Source organism: Atractosteus spatula, chromosome 7 (assembly GCF_055471065.1).
Source record: "Atractosteus spatula isolate fAtrSpa1 chromosome 7, fAtrSpa1.hap1, whole genome shotgun sequence".
Lineage (NCBI taxonomy): Eukaryota > Metazoa > Chordata > Actinopteri > Semionotiformes > Lepisosteidae > Atractosteus > Atractosteus spatula.
The window spans coordinates 61,993,335-62,010,316 of NC_142712.1; the positions used below are offsets into that span (position 1 = coordinate 61,993,335).

General features: G+C 40.2%; 1 protein-coding gene across 1 annotated transcript; it reads left to right on the forward strand.

Moving 5' to 3' along the window:
- Positions 1–663: 663 nt before the first annotated feature.
- Positions 664–16,620, forward strand: scamp2 (secretory carrier membrane protein 2). Its single transcript, XM_088920069.1, has 9 exons — positions 664–832; positions 6,907–6,987; positions 7,467–7,538; positions 8,291–8,405; positions 9,243–9,371; positions 10,100–10,259; positions 11,206–11,307; positions 12,036–12,153; positions 12,952–16,620. Exons 1-9 carry the CDS (start codon positions 776–778, stop codon positions 13,096–13,098), a joined length of 981 nt encoding a protein of 326 aa, XP_088776195.1. The 5' UTR covers positions 664–775; the 3' UTR covers positions 13,099–16,620.
- The last annotated feature ends 362 nt before the right edge of the window (positions 16,621–16,982 follow it).

Genomic DNA, 16,982 nt, shown 5'->3' on the forward strand with positions numbered 1-16,982 from the left:
GGAAGTGGGTCTTCTCTCATACATAAACCACTGTGGGCTGGAAAGTGTTACATAAATGCAATGAATCGTTGTTATAATGTGTTGTGCAGAAGAACAGTCCAATTCCGGTGCCGCAGGTCCAGTGTGTTATAGGTCTCTTTGAAGCTCCAGTACATGAAGACCTTTGAGAAGTTGACCAGGGTGGTACAGTTTAGCCAACATGAAGTGCTGTCCCCATAAGGCGTAAACAGCCTTATCAAAACCTGCCGACACAATCTCCGGGACTAAGACTGGACATCCTTGTTGTGCAGTGAGAAACAAAACAGTACAGGGAAGTAAAGGCTGCCTTCACGGCTCTCTGACGTTCCAGTTTGACAATTATAGCCTCTGCTCAGATAATGTTTCTACAGCAGATTTCCTATGCCACATTCTGCTTTAGTCATATTTACTATGAATCCAATATGGACAGGGACCACATCTTCCCCCCCCCATGAACAACGTTCCGGCTAGCATTCATTTCATGCGGCCATGTTTGCTCATTGAGCCAGCCTAGTTGTTGTTTTGATTGCGCGCTGTATTCTCATTTACAATGCGAGCGGCATTGCAGAGCCTTTCCTCCTCCTGCCGGCGCGGCGCAGGCTGCCCGAGGGTGACGTCACGCCGTGTTCGTCACACGCCCGACGCCTGCGCACTAGGCTGCTGTTAAGGAAGTGCCTGGGTGAACAGATACACCGCAGCGCAGGGCAAGTACGAAAGGCATCGAATCGGCACAGGGAGCCCGGACAGCTCGCTCAAAATGTCGGGATTCGACAGTAACCCTTTCGCGGAGCCGGTGGAGGTCAATCCGTTCCAGGTACGCACACTCCCGACCGAACCGCTCATCTGTAATCTGGCGTCTTAAAGCGAAACGTTCAGAGGCGAAAACGCCGCACAACAAACCTGTTGGGTTGGTTGTTGGGCTGGGCCCGGTTGACATTCCTCTGGCGACGTGGCGTGACTGGCGGGGTTTTGCACCAATCGGAGTGGAGGACTGTACTGCGTCGTCCAATCGGGAGGCTGAAGGGGGCGGCATTTTGAGTTTTCTTCAGGTGGAGTTGTGGGGAGGGATACATTGCACAAGTTTATGGACTTTTATAGCAGGTTGTTAAAACTATTGAAAAGTAAAGTTGCGATATTTTTAAACAAGTGGGTGTAAAAAAACATCTAATGTGTACCAAAGCTTTAAAAGCTGTTCAGGATGTGAGTAATCGGTCGTCAAGATTAGCTTAAAATGTCCCCAACAGGTGCAAGTCTCTTTCTCTCTCTTTCCTGTGCGGTGCGATATGAGAGTTACAGGACTGGAGAGCGCGTTTACCCACAGCACTGCCAGATATCCGTGTCAGCTGCGTGTTTACGTGTCGCTCTTGAAGCACGCAGGCCACCGCAGGCACGTTTATGGATATTAATTGAAATGACGTCCGTTCCCAGACGTGTGTATTGGCACGGTGTCTAATATTAGGGGAATAAAGCAGTCTGGGTGAATTCAGATAAAAACATACGAAGTGCACCAGAGGTTTTGTTAATCTTGTCATTTACAAACTTGAAGTAGTGTGCATTGTCGCCAGCACAGAATATGGCAATGATGGAACACGCACCACGAAGCAGATCGCAAGACCCCACGTTTCCTGGACTGAATGTCACGATGCTATCCTGAATACTCGCTAGGACTGAAAATGGATACGTTCATCATTTTCTGTTTAGACCTAAACCAAACTTGAAGGTTTCGTTTTCACGACTGCCGTCGGGGGATTACGTTTGTTTAGCTCTCCAAATAGAAAGTGTTGTCTTGCTAAAGGCAATGAATGAAAATGACCCTTTTTTCGTCTGTTTGTACAGTGAGAGATTTGTGGTTTTACCCGGTTAGGGATGTGAACTAAATGCCGGATAAAGACTTTCTGTATTGTGAGTTACCAATGTGTATGTATGTGAGCAGATGTTAGCTTTATGCAAAATATTTAAATTGGTGTTTAGTTTTAAAAACTGGCTTATAAGCAATCATTCTCAACCTTAAGTACTCAGTTAGCCTTGTTAGGAATTACCAAGTACTTCAGCAACATCTGGGGTTGATCATTTTACATTAAAAAAATGTAAATTTTACATTTACTGGTTAGTAGTCTGTTTTCTTTGCTTAAAAACAATGTTTGATAAACCTGGTAAACAAAAGAATAGCATCTTAAGCTACTAATACGTTTGACTAAAAAAAACCCCACAAGGCCAGGTTAGTTAATAATAATAATAATAATAATAATAAAAAACTTTATTTTATATAGCACCTTTAAAGGTGGCTTCTCAAAGCACTTTACAGGATGAGAACAACAATAAATAAAAATAATACACAAGATAAAACACAATTACACTATATAGAGGAGACATGGATGGTGGTACTAAGAAAAGCAGAGGGGTGAAGAATGGAACCAGTTCAGTAAAGGCTTTTCTAAAGAAGAGGGTTTTGAGTCTGGATTTGAAGGAGTTTAGAGAAGGTGACTCTCTGATATCCTTGGGCAGAGAGTTCCAGAGCTTGGGGGCATAACAGGAGAAGGCCCTGTCACCCATACAATGTAGACGAGCTTGGGGGACAGTAAGGAGACCAGAATTAGAAGAGCGAAGGTTGTGAGGTGGGGAGTAGGGTGATAATAGTTCAGACAGGTACTGAGGTGCCAAGCCATGCAGAGCCTTGTAGGTGAGCATGAGAATTTTGGTAAAGGCCACAGTTAAGTCTTAATAGAGTAACTGATTGTTTAGAGGGAAAATTATGATGATAATCACAATCATTAATAAGCCTTTACCTTTTTTAGACAAGTCATTGGAAGATAAAGGAAACACCAGTGCTTTTGTGATTATAACTGGTTGATTTGTAACAGAACATCTGGATGGATGAAATCTTACCAATAATTTCCTTTCATATTTCTGTACAATAGTGGTTTAACACAAAAAGCTATAGAAATGTGAAGATATTCTTTTATTTCCTGATGTACACAGTGGGCCCAGATAGAAAATTATTTTTCTTTGCTGGCTGCAAACAAAGCTCATCTCACATTAGTGTAAGAATTATGGTAGAACTGATCTCGCCTCCTGGACAGCCTCTAGAATAGAATGCAAAGTGGTGACAGTTTTCTCTTAGTGCTGCAAATGAGTTGTGCTTCTAGCACAGATGTGAATCAGTGTCCATCACTAGACTGACTTCTTTTCAGTCAAAACATGGAACAATGTTGAATTAATTAAGTGTAAAATCTAACCTCTTCTGCATCACAACTCAGTCCTGTGGCAAACCTCAGCTTTCAGCTTAATAACCTCTTTTGTTTTTGTTTTACGATTGGGCTAAACATTTTGCTCAACTATGTATTGTTTGTAAACTAAAATATAAACTTGTTTTCATGAATGTCAAACAAAAATATGTTTTATAGGCCCCAGAAGTGGGATTTCCCAGTTGATACAAACTTAAAAGGTTTAAGTGCAGATTTTTAATTTAGTAGGGTATGTGTTTTAGGGTTGGTCTAATGATTATGGGATCAGAGCATAGAAGAGCTGGGTTTAAAATCTTGTCTTATAATGTGCATGGGATGAGGGAGGGACACAACATCAGTTAGAATCAGGACAGCTCATATTTCTACTGGTATCGAGAGGAAATATCTCAAGTTGTTTCCCCCTTAAATAAACAGAAATTGCTGGAGCAGAAGAATACAGGGTTCCACATGCAATGCCAGGTGAGCTTGCCTGCCATCCCCATCCAGACGCTACCATGGGATGTTCCAGAATTATAAAAGTGATGGGCACATGATAGGGCTGGATTACCTTAAATTGCACTTGGCCTTAGGTGTAAGTGACACAGCTTTTTTCAAGCCTCAGTTCGATTGAATAGGACCAGTAGTGTTCAGGAGAATGCCAGCAGCCATGTCACCCTGCAACTCACCACTGGCAGCCCACTGAAGCTCAGCAGGTGTGAGCCTGGTCAGTACCTGGAAGGGAGACCTCCTGGGAAAAACTAAGGTTGCTGCTGGAAGAGGTGTTAGTGGGGCCAGCAGGGGGCGCTCACCCTGCGGTCCAGCTGGGTCCTAATGCCCCAGTGTATATATATAATACTATATATATAATATTGTTCTCGTCCCCCCCCCCACTCCGACGGCAGGCGGAGCGATGCATTTCTCGGCAACGTCAGCTCAAAGATTTGGTTCAAACCACCAAATGGAGACTGGTGTGCTGACAAGCGGACCCTGCTGATGCGGGATTAACGCTAGGAAAGAGAGAGTGTTCAGGAGAATGGAGTAACTCTCAGTAATCATATTTTGTACATTGTATTTCACATAAGGCATTTTTTTTTTAACTTGGTCTGTTTGGGTCGGTTTAACTCTCCTATAAAATTTCATCTTCTCTGTTTTTATACTGGACAGCATGTAACTGATGTTTCCTTTCTCTTACACAATCTTATCTCATTGTGACATAACTGTATAAAATTGTCAAGAGTCAAAGCAGAAGCCCAGCAATTTTTACCCAGCAGTCATGAAAGAAATAGGGTTCCGTTTTGAAGATGGTGCTATGGTTTATATACTCTGTTCACATCATGGTTTGTGATGCCGTTAAAGTCCAGTATGATATTCTACTTTTAATGACTAAAGCTGGTTTAGGAAGGTACGAAGTGCTATAATCTTGGGCATAATCTGAACTATGAAAATGATGTGGATGGCCCTATAGGCAGTAGCTGAATCAGCAGGCAGCCACACAGAGTGAAATACATTTACTCCCTACTCCCCATTTAAATCTTTGAGAATTAAAGAAATATAAGAACTTAAGAATGTTTTTAAATGACATTCTAATTTCATAGCTAATTTTTATCTTTGGTAGCTAATTAATCCAAAGGTCTCATCGAGCCATTTTATGGAAAGAAGCCAAGTTACCAGCTTCAAAAGCATGGTTGGATAGCTTTTTCCATGCTCCTACAACTTTTTGTATACTACAGGTGCCTTGATCTCAGCACATAGGTTCAGCTATCTTCCCCACAGTTGTGACTTCATGAGCAATGGTAGAAGAAGAAAAAAGAGGATTGTAGAAATAGACTTAACAGGAAGTGTGTGAAGATCGGATAATGAAAGGAAGCACAGGGTATTGAGAAGAAAGGCTAGAAAATAAGGACAAAAGAAAAATATGGTAGTAAGTAGAGAAACATATGAGTTGGTGCAGGTGATTTTTAAAATTCAGAGTGGCTTTATCTTGCTTATGGCTGAATAATTCGTAGTTCTTACGATATAAAATCATGCCACACCTGAAGGTGAGCCCAAGGCAGATAGGCACAAGATCCAGCCATAACAGGGTAGATAAATGGGCTGGGGCACATACTGTAGCCTCATTCCCCATAGAATGGACAGCATGGCTCAGTGGTTTCTTTCACATTCGAACACGGTTAACCATGTGACGAACTGAGTGATCCATGCTTGTATTTCATTCTAAATACCTAAAGGTACAGTATGAGGAATTAATTTAAAAAAAACCCAAAAAGTACAATATGAGGAGTTAATTAAGAAACATAATTAATTTGTAGCAGCCTAATACAGTTTGGGAGAATTTGCTTCTGTGGTGGGATATAAATATTTTCATCGATAGCCTAAGGATGGCAGTTGATTTCCCTTAGGGGCCTTTGAGATTCCAGAGTATGCTTTATTTCTGATGTTAAATTGTTTTTAAGTGGAGTAGCTGCCTGTTCTATATAAATTAACATGTCAACGCACATCTCTGGTGACATTTTGGGTTTTGTTGTCTTCTCTAGGTGGATAATGGCTGTATCCTAGTTTCTCTGGGCTGTATGATTATAAAATCTGTAAGACAAGGAAGTGTACCTCTTTCACACACCCTAGGAGTTAAATGCTTTTTATACATGACAAGTCTGCAGGCGGGTGTTGTTCAAACACTACGCCCTTGGAGTTCTTTCGTCAAGCAGGGTGGCAGTTCCCTCTAGGGTCTGATTCACTTAACCTCCCTGTCTCGGCCCGAGTCTTTTTAAATCGAAAGATAAAAAGACTTCCACCAGTAGATTCATGTATTATGTACAGTGACACTGTGACGCTTATGTCTAATTATTCTGAGAACAGCAGAGGAAAGACTGTTTAAAAAGGTGATCAGCAGAGATCAAGCTCAGACGTCCACCATTATTAAAGAGTCACAAATCCATATTGGACCTCGGCCAGGCCCACAATGTAGGACAATAAAGGTGTGCCTTGAAACTAGGAAAGAAAATATATCGTCTCTTCCTGCTATTACATCAGATGAAGGCTCCATGCTGAGCTTTTGTCACGGTTTTAGTCAGCGCTACACACCATGTGATATTTATCTGCTTTTTTTTAGGGCAGATACAAGATAAAAAACTGACCAGAGATTTAGTAAATAATACATGATCTGGCTGTAATTTAACTCTAGGAATAGAACCAAGGCTCTCTTGTTCTGTGGGTTGGACTAGAAATATTCTGCAAGTCGGCCTTGAAGCAGCTATGATTTCTGAAAGGAAGGCTCGATTAATTATGCTCTGAAAGGAAGGCTCATAGAAACCATTTAAACACCAAAAAGCTAAATGCTATGCCCTCCCACAAACTACTTTGTAAGCCATTGTCCTTTTGTATGTTAACATGACCTGCTGCCTTCAGCAAGACTTCAGGCACCTATTCTCTAACCGTGGTGATGAGCGGGCGCACGGCACTGATTATTGCATCACTTATATCATGGGCCTCCTGGAAGGAAAAAAAACAATCGAAAACATCTGTTTTGGTAGCAGTTTCGAATTTCTTCATATTTTAACATGAAGGGGGTAAAAAATGAAAAATGATTATCTTTGCTGTTTCTAAAGAAAGCTGATGTTTTCATTGTAGCAACAGAGGTTTGATCTCTGGAATATCTTTGTTACAGGATCCCTCAGTCACACAGCTGACAGCTCCCAGTACAGAACCAATACAAGAATTCAACCCTTTCTCAGAGACCTCTAATTTGGTAAGGAGACGTCTCCATCTCTGTGTGTCTGTCTCTGCACAGTAAATTATAACTCAGCTCAGCAAAATGTCCCACCATACCTTGGGTTTATACACCCGTTGTGCAGATGTTTTTCTTGAGCCAGCGTGTATGACCATATAGTGGTAATAAATATTTTTTGCACTAGCACTAACTGTTCTTATGCTTTCCATTATCAAAAGTGAAATGTACAGTATAAAAATGTAACATGATGAAATGTATTGTTTTATTAATCGTAAAGATAAGGTTACCATTTCTATAATGTTCTTGAGCAGCTAGTCTTGTTCATTATTTACTGCAGTACCTTGTTGTTATCTTAATAACATATTGATATTGAAACGTTTATATGTAAAATTTGGATTGAATAAATAAAGCAGTAAATTGTATCAAGTATATTAGTGTATTGTGTGTGTTGGCACTTTGCAGACTGGCTTTGTTGATTTTTAATTGCCTTCTTTCAGACAAGGCCCTCTGCCCAGACAACCCCTTCCCAGCCAGCAGTGTTACAGCCCTCGGTGGAGCCCAGTCCACAGGTTGGTGCTGCTGTTCATCCCAAGCTTCACCCTCTGATTGCTGGCCTAGACCCAGGCATGGGTGAGAGGTGTCATTCGGGAATGTTTGCATAGAAGAACCTCACTAGGCAGCTTTGTGCTTTTTGCTGTTCTGGCTGGAGTTACTTCAGCTCTAGATGATGTGGATATGTTTCCAGTCTGTACGTCTTCTGCTGCTGCACTAAATATGCTTCCCTAATCTGAGGTTTTATGACGATGCTGACTCCAGAATCCAACCAGCGAGGGAGCAGCGTTTGGCTTAATAAAATCATGGTTTTCTGATGATATCTTTTAGGAGAAGGTGGAATTCTAATCTTCAAAATTTTCGGTTTTTGGCCTGGGAGGCTGTGTGTTGGAGAAGACGGTCTGTCCCAACTTTTCTTTTGCCCACATGGGTGCAGGAGACCAACAGGATATACTTGAATAATCCTAAAACTCTTTACTAAAATAATTTTAACCCTAGAATAACCCTTGACTCCTTAGACAGTTTACAGCGGTAAAAAATCTTATATTGACACAATTTATGTAACAGCAATTCAAGTTTCCCATGCTCCTTGTAACACAACATAATACTAAATGGCAAGAAAGGAGCCTCACTAAGAACAAATAAAACTCAAAGCCTAACAGGGAAGGGTTCCATTGTATTATGCTATTGGAGGGTAATATCTGCATAAACAGGTCAGCATGTAACAGTCGAGCAGGTGGTATTACTTGTACTTTCTCCTTCTCCCTAGGCCACAGCAGTGGCAGGCCAGGCCAACCTCCTGAGACAGCAGGAGGAGCTGGAGAGGAAGGCTGCAGAGCTGGACCGCAGGGAGCAGGAAATGCAAAGCAAGGGCTTTTCCTCCAGTGAGTCTCCTCCGCTGTAAAATTCAACAGTGCGGATCCCAGAGCACACGGTTTGCAGCAGTGCGTAAGGCCAGGGTGTCATCACCATTCCCAGAATGGGAAGTGTGTCGGATAAGGTGCCCTGTGTGTTCTGGGAAATGCAGCTCACTTTGCCACCTTGAGTCATTGTCATGGACCCAATTCACATTTTTTTCTGTACCTGTTGAAGGATCAGTGTGTCACTGCTATTTCCCCATTTCAGATCTTTATTGTTGTTTGTGTTGTTGTGTCTGATCTGCACGATTCCTTTATTCCACTCTCAGAACATTTGTAGTTTAGGGGCTTTATTTAACTGTTGCAGCTTGTGAAAGGACTTGTGTAGGAGAATCAAGCTGCCCACTCAAGTGTTTTTATTGCTCACCGGTACAGCCAATACACAGGCCATTAAGAATGACAGGTCTAAATCGTTATCTGCCCTTTAATGCTGTTATCTTAGAGCAGTTTATTTCTTACAACAAATGTAACGTGATATGTAACAAGTAAGTTACATACTGCTGTATGAATTGCTTCTCAAGATGACGCTGCCTTTACTGTAAGGTATTTGAAAGCAATGACGCAAACTGTTGTAGGAGACAAGCTCAGACTGTCCTATTCTTATCAGTCAGCATTGATTAAACAGTACGTGATTTTGTGAAGAAAAATGTTGGTCTGTTTCATACCCTTCTAGTTCTTATCCTGTATTTGGAAGCCCTCTGTCATCTCTGCTGTGTTCTAAAATTGCCAAAATAAGATATTTCTGCAACAAAACTTTTAAAATGTTGTGAATGTAAATAGCGTGTGTATGTCTTTACATTTCAGCTACACAGAACAACTGGCCACCGCTACCAAAGAACTGTCCGATAAAGCCTTGCTTTTACCAGGACTTCGCAGGGGATATTCCTGTAGAATTCCAAAGGGTTTGCAAGATGATGTATTACCTTTGGATGTGTAAGTAATATCTGTGGCACTCACATTTTTTGAACAAGGGCAGAACTAAAATCTGCATATTGTACTCATCCTCTTACCATATTTTCAAACTGAGATCTGTCGTAAGTGATGGGTATCCTACTGTATGTGTGTTAGTGTTGTCCTAGTGTTGATAGGTTCTGTCTTGTATTGTGCAGCAGGTGAAGTGGAAGAGATGTATGAAAGGATTCTAGTTCACATGTGATTCCTGACACAGCCAGGGCATATGAAATTCAAGACGAATTCTGTATGACTATAATTCAATTGGTGATTGTAAGAAAAGTGTTAGCTATCCTTTTCGAGCGTACCTACCGTACAACTTGTTCCTGCAGGGCTGCTTTGTCTGGTATTCAGCTGAATGCTGACACTTCAAATTTGTTAAAAAAACATCCTTATCCAAACTCTTCAAATTAAAGTGTAAGGTGTGCAGGACACATAATATTTATTCAGAGGCACCTAACTGCAACAGAGAGGTGAAAATTCAGTATGGAAGTCCTTGCTCCCACTGTGATCTTGTTTCATACATGTCAGTGAAGCTGTGAGGACATCTATGCTGTCTGGTGACATGAGTAAAGCTGAATCAACCAGTGTTTTCTCTGTTGCGCCTTTCTGAAACTTCCAGGAAGTAAATTAAATGCTGTGCCGTTATTAAAAATGAGGAGTTTGTAAATGAATGTGTTGAAGAAGCAGTTCTTGTGCCTTCTTTGCAGTTCACTGTGTGACCCTGTTCCTGAATCTGCTGGCCTGCCTGGCGTACTTCACTCTAGGTGCCAACAATGGGGTGGACTTCGGCCTGTCAATCTTGTGGTTTGTCCTCTTCTCCCCATGTGCTTTCCTCTGCTGGTACAGGCCTATTTATAAAGCCTTCAAGTGAGTGCTCTCTGACTGGATCAGTTTGTGTTGACCGTCGAATACAGTACATTTCCACGACCCTTCTCAGCACCACGCTGACACTGGTGCCGTGGTTGTGATAACATCCCATATTGTTTGTCCCATTGTCCCGTGATGTTGTGAAAAGCTGTGCCAGAACCTCACCACGCTGGCACTCTTCACTGCCTGAGTGCCCTGAGTGGCGATGTTGCTGGCTCTGTCATTTCACAGAAATGTAGAATTTTCGGGGCTAGCAGTCCTCTCCGTAGGAGGACAGTAAAATTAAAACACCAGTAAAAATGTGAGGAGAACAGATGATTCAAAATCAGTGAATAACTACTGTTGGAAACCAAGTATATTTGCAAATATCTCATGTCTTATATGTAGTGGGTACCAAAGAAATGCCTTTCAGTGCTGCAGAGAAAATAAAAATGTGACAAAAGGTACTTTATGTAAAATTTCCATTGATTTGTCTTTCCTACAGATTTCTTATTTAAAACATTTAAACATCATCAGTGAAAGAACACATGATTTAAAAACTCCGCCTTCACACTTCTGAGATATTGGTTGTTACCACCTGGTGATATGTATTGTATCACTTATCTAAAACATATAGTTTACATGTACGTTTTAACAATAGCCAAGACCCTGTTGTGTTTCCACTGGGGCACTTGGTCGAACAGCAGTAGGACCACTTTCCACCTGGCATAATGTAAGGGAAAGGGAAAGGTAGGGCCTGATGCCAGTTACATTTGAAATTGCACTTGTTGAAACCCACTATATCATTCTGAAATGCATCTATAACCTGATGACACTGCTTAGTCAAAAGTGCCTGTAGCGTGCACTGCCATTTATTTAATTAGAAGGTAGCATAGGTTTTAAAGAAAGATGTCTGTTGCTCTCTTTTTCTCTTGATGCTGTTATTTATCCGTTCTTTTTCTCCTAGGTCTGACAGCTCCTTCAACTTCTTTTTCTTCTTCTTCGTCTTCTTCTTCCAAGTGGCGGTGTACATCATCCAGTCAGTGGGCATCCCTCACTGGGGTAATAGGTGAGTGTGTGGGTGACCAGCAGAGGGCAGTCGCGTGGGCAGCGGTTTCCCTGTGTGTGTGTACCTCAGGCTCTAAGCCTGTAAGCTCTCTCTCGCATCTCTTCTCTTGCCATCTCTTTGACAGATTCCTGCTGCCTAACCCACTGGTGTGCTCTGTTTCCTGGTGGCTACTCTGTAAGTGCGAGGCACTCTGTTGTCTACTAACCATCTCTGTCCTTCCTCTTTTTTTATACCTGTGCTTTCTGTCACGTGTTTGGGGAAAAAAAAAACCGGCTTATTTTTTTCCTTCTTAGTCTCTAGGTTTCTCAGCGTTTGCATGTTATTCTTCTACTTAATTCTGATTCTGCCCAGGTTTTGTAATTTAATCAAGATTTAAGTATCCTGGTCTATATTAATAGGAGTGTTTGAGTTCTTAAGCTAAGGCATACGGTATAATATGTAATATGTTATATGCTGTAATACCCTAAAATGCCCAAAGTAGCAGACCAGTGAGAATATGTTGGACACGTGTTTCACAGGATCAGATTGAAGTGGATGTTTGAAATGAAAATAATACACAACTCTTACAATTTCAAAATTCAAAAAATGTATATAAATGAAAAAAGTTACTATCCTTTAACACTTTTTCATTGAAGCTTTTGAATTGTGATCCTTTCCTCACAATATAAATCAAGAGACTGGTGTGATCTACAAGCTTGGTAAAACCTTCTCTGTGTGTTTGTTGCCAGTGGCTGGATTACTGCCATTTCTGCGATTCAGACTAACTTGGCTGTCTCCATCGTCATGATGGTCGTGGCAGGATTCTTCACAGTCTGTGCGGTGCTGTCTGTTATTTTGTTGAAGATGGTAAGTGTTTCAGTTTTTGCTTATTTGTGATTTTGCCATCTATGGAAGGAATGTAATTGAAATTCATTGGATTTTACAGATCCATTTATTTTCTAAATTACGAAATTACTGGGCCACCTTATTGAAACATTTACAGGTGGAAAATGACGCGACTTGACTTATGTGAAAGTGAATAGAAAATGTGCAGACATTTCCCAGACTGGAACAAAGTTAAAGCTGTCATGCTTCAGGGTGCTATAGTGCATAAACTGTGAGTTTTAATATATGATGAGAAAATCTAACTGCAGGCATTTGTTCTGAATAAGATAAAATGAATCGAAATTGTTTCTAAACCTGCTAAAGTGCTCCTGCATTTGGATGTTTTTAAATTAATTAGAAAATCATGGAGGCACTGCAATTATTAAGACTTTGTTTTTAGTAAGTTGTAATGAGGCTTCCTGTGAGCATTTAGTTTTTTTAAATGAAAGGACAGCGGCAAAAATTTACATCTACAGTACATGAGACTACTCTGTGAGAGTTATCCCATGTGTACGTGAAATAATTGATCACATCTAGGCTGCTGGGTGTTCAGCTTTTTTTTCCTTCATAAAAAAACCTCCATGGAAGTGAAAAAGTAACTGATGACATAACAAATCCTATCAATAAAATATCCTGGCAGCCGCTATGGCAGGAACTAAATAGAAACTTCTTCTGCATCTGAGGTGATAAAGCATTCTTGGTTGGGTCTTTTAACCCCTCCCAGAGCCTCTTTGATCAGCTACAGACCTAGGCATTGATATGGGGTTGGTGTGATTGCAGGTGCACTCCTTGTACAGGAGGACCGGCGCCAGTTTCCAGAAGGCCCAGCAGGAGTTCTCCCAGGGAGTCCTCACCAACCGGACCTTCCAGAGTGCGGCTACTTCGGCTGCCTCTTCTGCAGCCCAGGGTGCCTTTCAGAGGAACTAACCTAGCTGGTCACTCCACCTTCTTTCCTCCTGCGTCAACCCAGCCTTCCTTTTCACAGAGACGCACTTTCACAGAATTCCAGCGGCTGCATTGTGTGCCTGCCCTGAGAAAACTCTCGTCTCGTCTGTGTTTGGTTTTGAAAAGTAAGACTCTTGGCGGAGACACTACAGAACAGTGGAATTGTCTCCACTCCAAAAGCAGTTCCAGAGAACAGGTGGAGCAATTGCAGTGTTCTCTAGTACAAGGGGTTCTCAACCTTCTGTGGCAGGGGGGATCCCCTTTTGAAGAAAGCGATCTCAATTAAGAGCTCCAGATGAGCACAAGTAATTCATTGAAAAATGTCATTATTATTTTTGCTTAAGTATTATCAGTTGAATTTTAGGTTAAAATATACACTTCAAGCATTGTCACTGCAGATGTGTTTAGTATTGGATTATTGGTTTTACACACTACGGAACAGGGAGTGAAATTCTTCCCTTTGTTTCTGAAGGTGATCTCTGAGGACCCTGAGCTGTCCCCAGATCCCTGGTTGAGAACCACCTCTCTAGTACATATTGGCTAGTACACTATTAGCTTAGTAATGGTTTGTTTAGTGTGTTATGTGTGATTTTTTTTCTCCACCCCCTCGTTTAAGGTCTTTGCAGTCTTTGTGTCACATGGAGAATGCACTTTTCTTTTGATTTTCCTGATGAAAAGATCTTGACAACTTCTTTTCAAGCTGAAACCATGGAGGGGGATGTGTGCACTGGCGCTGCTGTCCCAGAAGCCCTTGGTAAGAGCAGGGGTGTTTGATTTTGGCATTGCAGTATGTGAGCTGCTAAGAAGGAAAAGGAATGCCAGCAGAAAATGTTATTTTGCAAATCAAGCCAAATGATTAGCCTGGTTAAAAAAAAACAACTAAAATATTAATTTTACCAAGTGGCAGTTTTTCCTTCACATGGGGGGAAAAAAAAGCATTTAATCTGGATAAAATTGAAGTTGAAAGTTGGAAAAAGAAGCAATCTATTTGTCATGTTGCCTTCAGCATGTCCGGCTTGGGGAAGTCCCTCTCTCTGGACAGAATGCTTTAGACATTGGTTCTTAAATGGGACATAAAGAGAATGTTAATAGACCTTTGAATGCTACAATAGCAAAACTAGGAGAAACAGCCGGCTTGTCATTTAAATGACAATCCTGAGGCGTCCGTGAACGAAAATCTTATTGTACTGCAGCTCATGGAGCCAGAGCACACAACCTTTTTAATCCATAAGTGCAGACACCTGGTGTGAGGGGCTAGATCGCAAAGCACAGGATCAATCATGTTTAGATATACTTTGTGGTAACTGCTTGTCGCTGCTTCTGATTTCCGGACAGGTATTCAGTGGCCAGTGTTTTACTAACAGGGCCAAGGAAGGCTGTTATCTAGATTTAACAACTTCCCAATTTTAAAGTGTATCTTCAACACACTTAAATGATATGGAAATCTGAGATAAGGGCTGAGGACACAATTCTTACAAAAAAAATGTAACCATGTCGAAAGTCCCACTGAAATTCTTTCTTCATGGAGTGTGGAAAGCCTGCCCTGAGTGCAGTTATAGTTTGACATTGTGTTTGACAAGTGTTTTTGATGTCAGACATGCAGAAATACTAAAATAACCTGTCAGTGTTTTTCTTTGTGATCATGGCTGATTAAAAGGAGTAAGTAAGTGTCACAATGAGTTTATTTTTGGAAAATAAAAGTTGAAACAGCGTGTTTTTAAAGACAAGGACAAGTTTCATCGTGTGTCCACCATTATGCTTCTTTAAGGTACTTTACACTCATGGGGCCTTTTCATAATGAAGGAGCTTGTTTTTAATTATTAGATTAAAGTGGTAGTATAATTTTTTAATATATATGCCTGGAAGGGCATCATTTTGTGATTCAATAGGAAAGACTTTGCAATCTTTTTCTACATGGGAAAAGAGACGCAACTAGAAACTGGAGAAGTTTTCACAGAGAAAGGATGAATGTATTTATATTACAGAACAAATCTGCTAAGAGAAACTGATCCATTCGACACAGATCTAATAAATCAGTGCAACAAAGTAAATCTGCCACTTCAACTATTAAAAAAGGTTTAAGGTGTGAGATCTATGTGTATTTTATTTTTCATTTTATAGTGAACTCATAGAGTTCAGTGTAATCCATTCAGATGACCTTGGTTTCCAATTATGATGTAATATCTGTTGTTAATTATATTGGTGTTGTAGAGGCCTTAACATGTGACATGATGATGTTACCTTAGAAAAGAAATAAAATTAATTTTGTGTGTATTTAGCTCATGAAAGCCCCTGATTTTATACTGCAGGTCAAGTGAAAGACTGCAGTAAAGATTACATCTGTGTTTTTTTTTAAAAAAAACATTTGTGTGGTTGTCTGCCATTTGACAGTCTCCATATACTACATGAGGACCACAGTTTCATTCCATATTGTGGAATATTTATTATTTCTGGTCACTCTGTTCTACAGTTGCATGTTAAACATTCTGGACTAAATGGCCTAGGCTGACTAGTCAGTTGACCATCTTAATTTTTTTATGGGGATGGTTGGTGACTAAATTGAATGTTTAGACCAGAGGAGCCACTAAGGCTAAATATAAAATTGTAGTTTTTTTTATGAAAGTGTCCTTTCACAGTTTTAAACAAAAGTGTTTTCTTTGTTAAGATGTGTGAGGGGTTTTAAGGTAATGCCAAGATATGTACTATGTGCTATTTCAATATGGTTGTTATAGGTAAGTTCCTCAGCTCTTTGTGTAAATGGGGAGCATTCTTCCAGCTAGTTTCTGATTCAAGTTGGTTAAATTTATGTGAAAGCAAATTGGCATAGAATGATATATAAAGTAATGAAATTATATGTGCTAAATTATAAAAATCATTATGAAGGGTTAATACCTCATCTGAAAATCTAGGTTTTGATTTTGATTCTGCATGGTTTCTAGCTTTTACTAGCGACCACCTGGATTGTCTTTTTGGATCCAGTTTGTTTACCACTAGGCTGATGGAAGAAGATAAAACTAAAACAATGTGTAGTTTCTATATTAGTGCAGGATTAGGTTTAAGACACCCTCACTCATTCTTACTGGGTTAGGTGATATTGCCTCCTTAAGAAGTTAGGTTTATGCTTTATGCTCGTGCTGTATTTCCTGTATCTACATGTCAATCCCAAAATTATTAATTAATAATACTTATTTTCTTAAGCATTCTTGAGTTTCACATACCTTTCTTCTTAGTTCTAGAACCCACTCAAGTATATGATGTGTAGATAATGTAATGTTCAATAGATCATAGAGCTTTGATTTCTCCGTCTCAGAAAAATACTTTCAGTGCACCACTTATCCATTTTTCCTCAGAACATTTGAAAAAATTTGTGAATGGAGACAAGAGTGTTGCTCAGACCTTGTTAGTGTGTTTCTCACTCTGTCTGTTTTTTCTATTTTAAGTGTCCTTGCATCAAATGTACAAGTCACATAATTGAAGTGATTAAATACTGAATGATATTGGAAATTACGGGGTCATGTTTCTGTGAGGTTAATCATGGTGTTAGTTAATTGACCTACAATTGTTGTTGACAATTTGAACTTCCATTTTTTTGTCACTGAATATCCAGAATTTTGAATAAGTACAAACAAGTTCCAAGTTTAAAAAAATATAAAATATTTTCTAGATTTTTTTAAAATTAAAGAATAAATATTCGTAGGTTATCTAGGAAGAAAATCTTTCCCCTATTCCAGTGCATGGCAATGTTATCTGAGCTTCCATGATTTTCATGATGACCTGGTCGAAAATGGACTGTATTGTAAGATTTTTTTTGTCTCCTCATTATGAAGGTCAGTTTATTTTTCGAAAATTGTATTGCACGTTTGAAC

Bases quoted from the DNA above. Each gene is read 5' to 3' on its own strand.
- scamp2 (XM_088920069.1), top strand. From the start codon at position 776: ATGTCGGGATTCGACAGTAACCCTTTCGCGGAGCCGGTGGAGGTCAAT. The intron at 833-6,906 runs GTACGCACACTC...TCTTTGTTACAG, and splicing joins TGGAGGTCAATCCGTTCCAG to GATCCCTCAGTCACACAGCT. The intron at 7,539-8,290 runs GTTGGTGCTGCT...CCTTCTCCCTAG, and splicing joins CGGTGGAGCCCAGTCCACAG to GCCACAGCAGTGGCAGGCCA.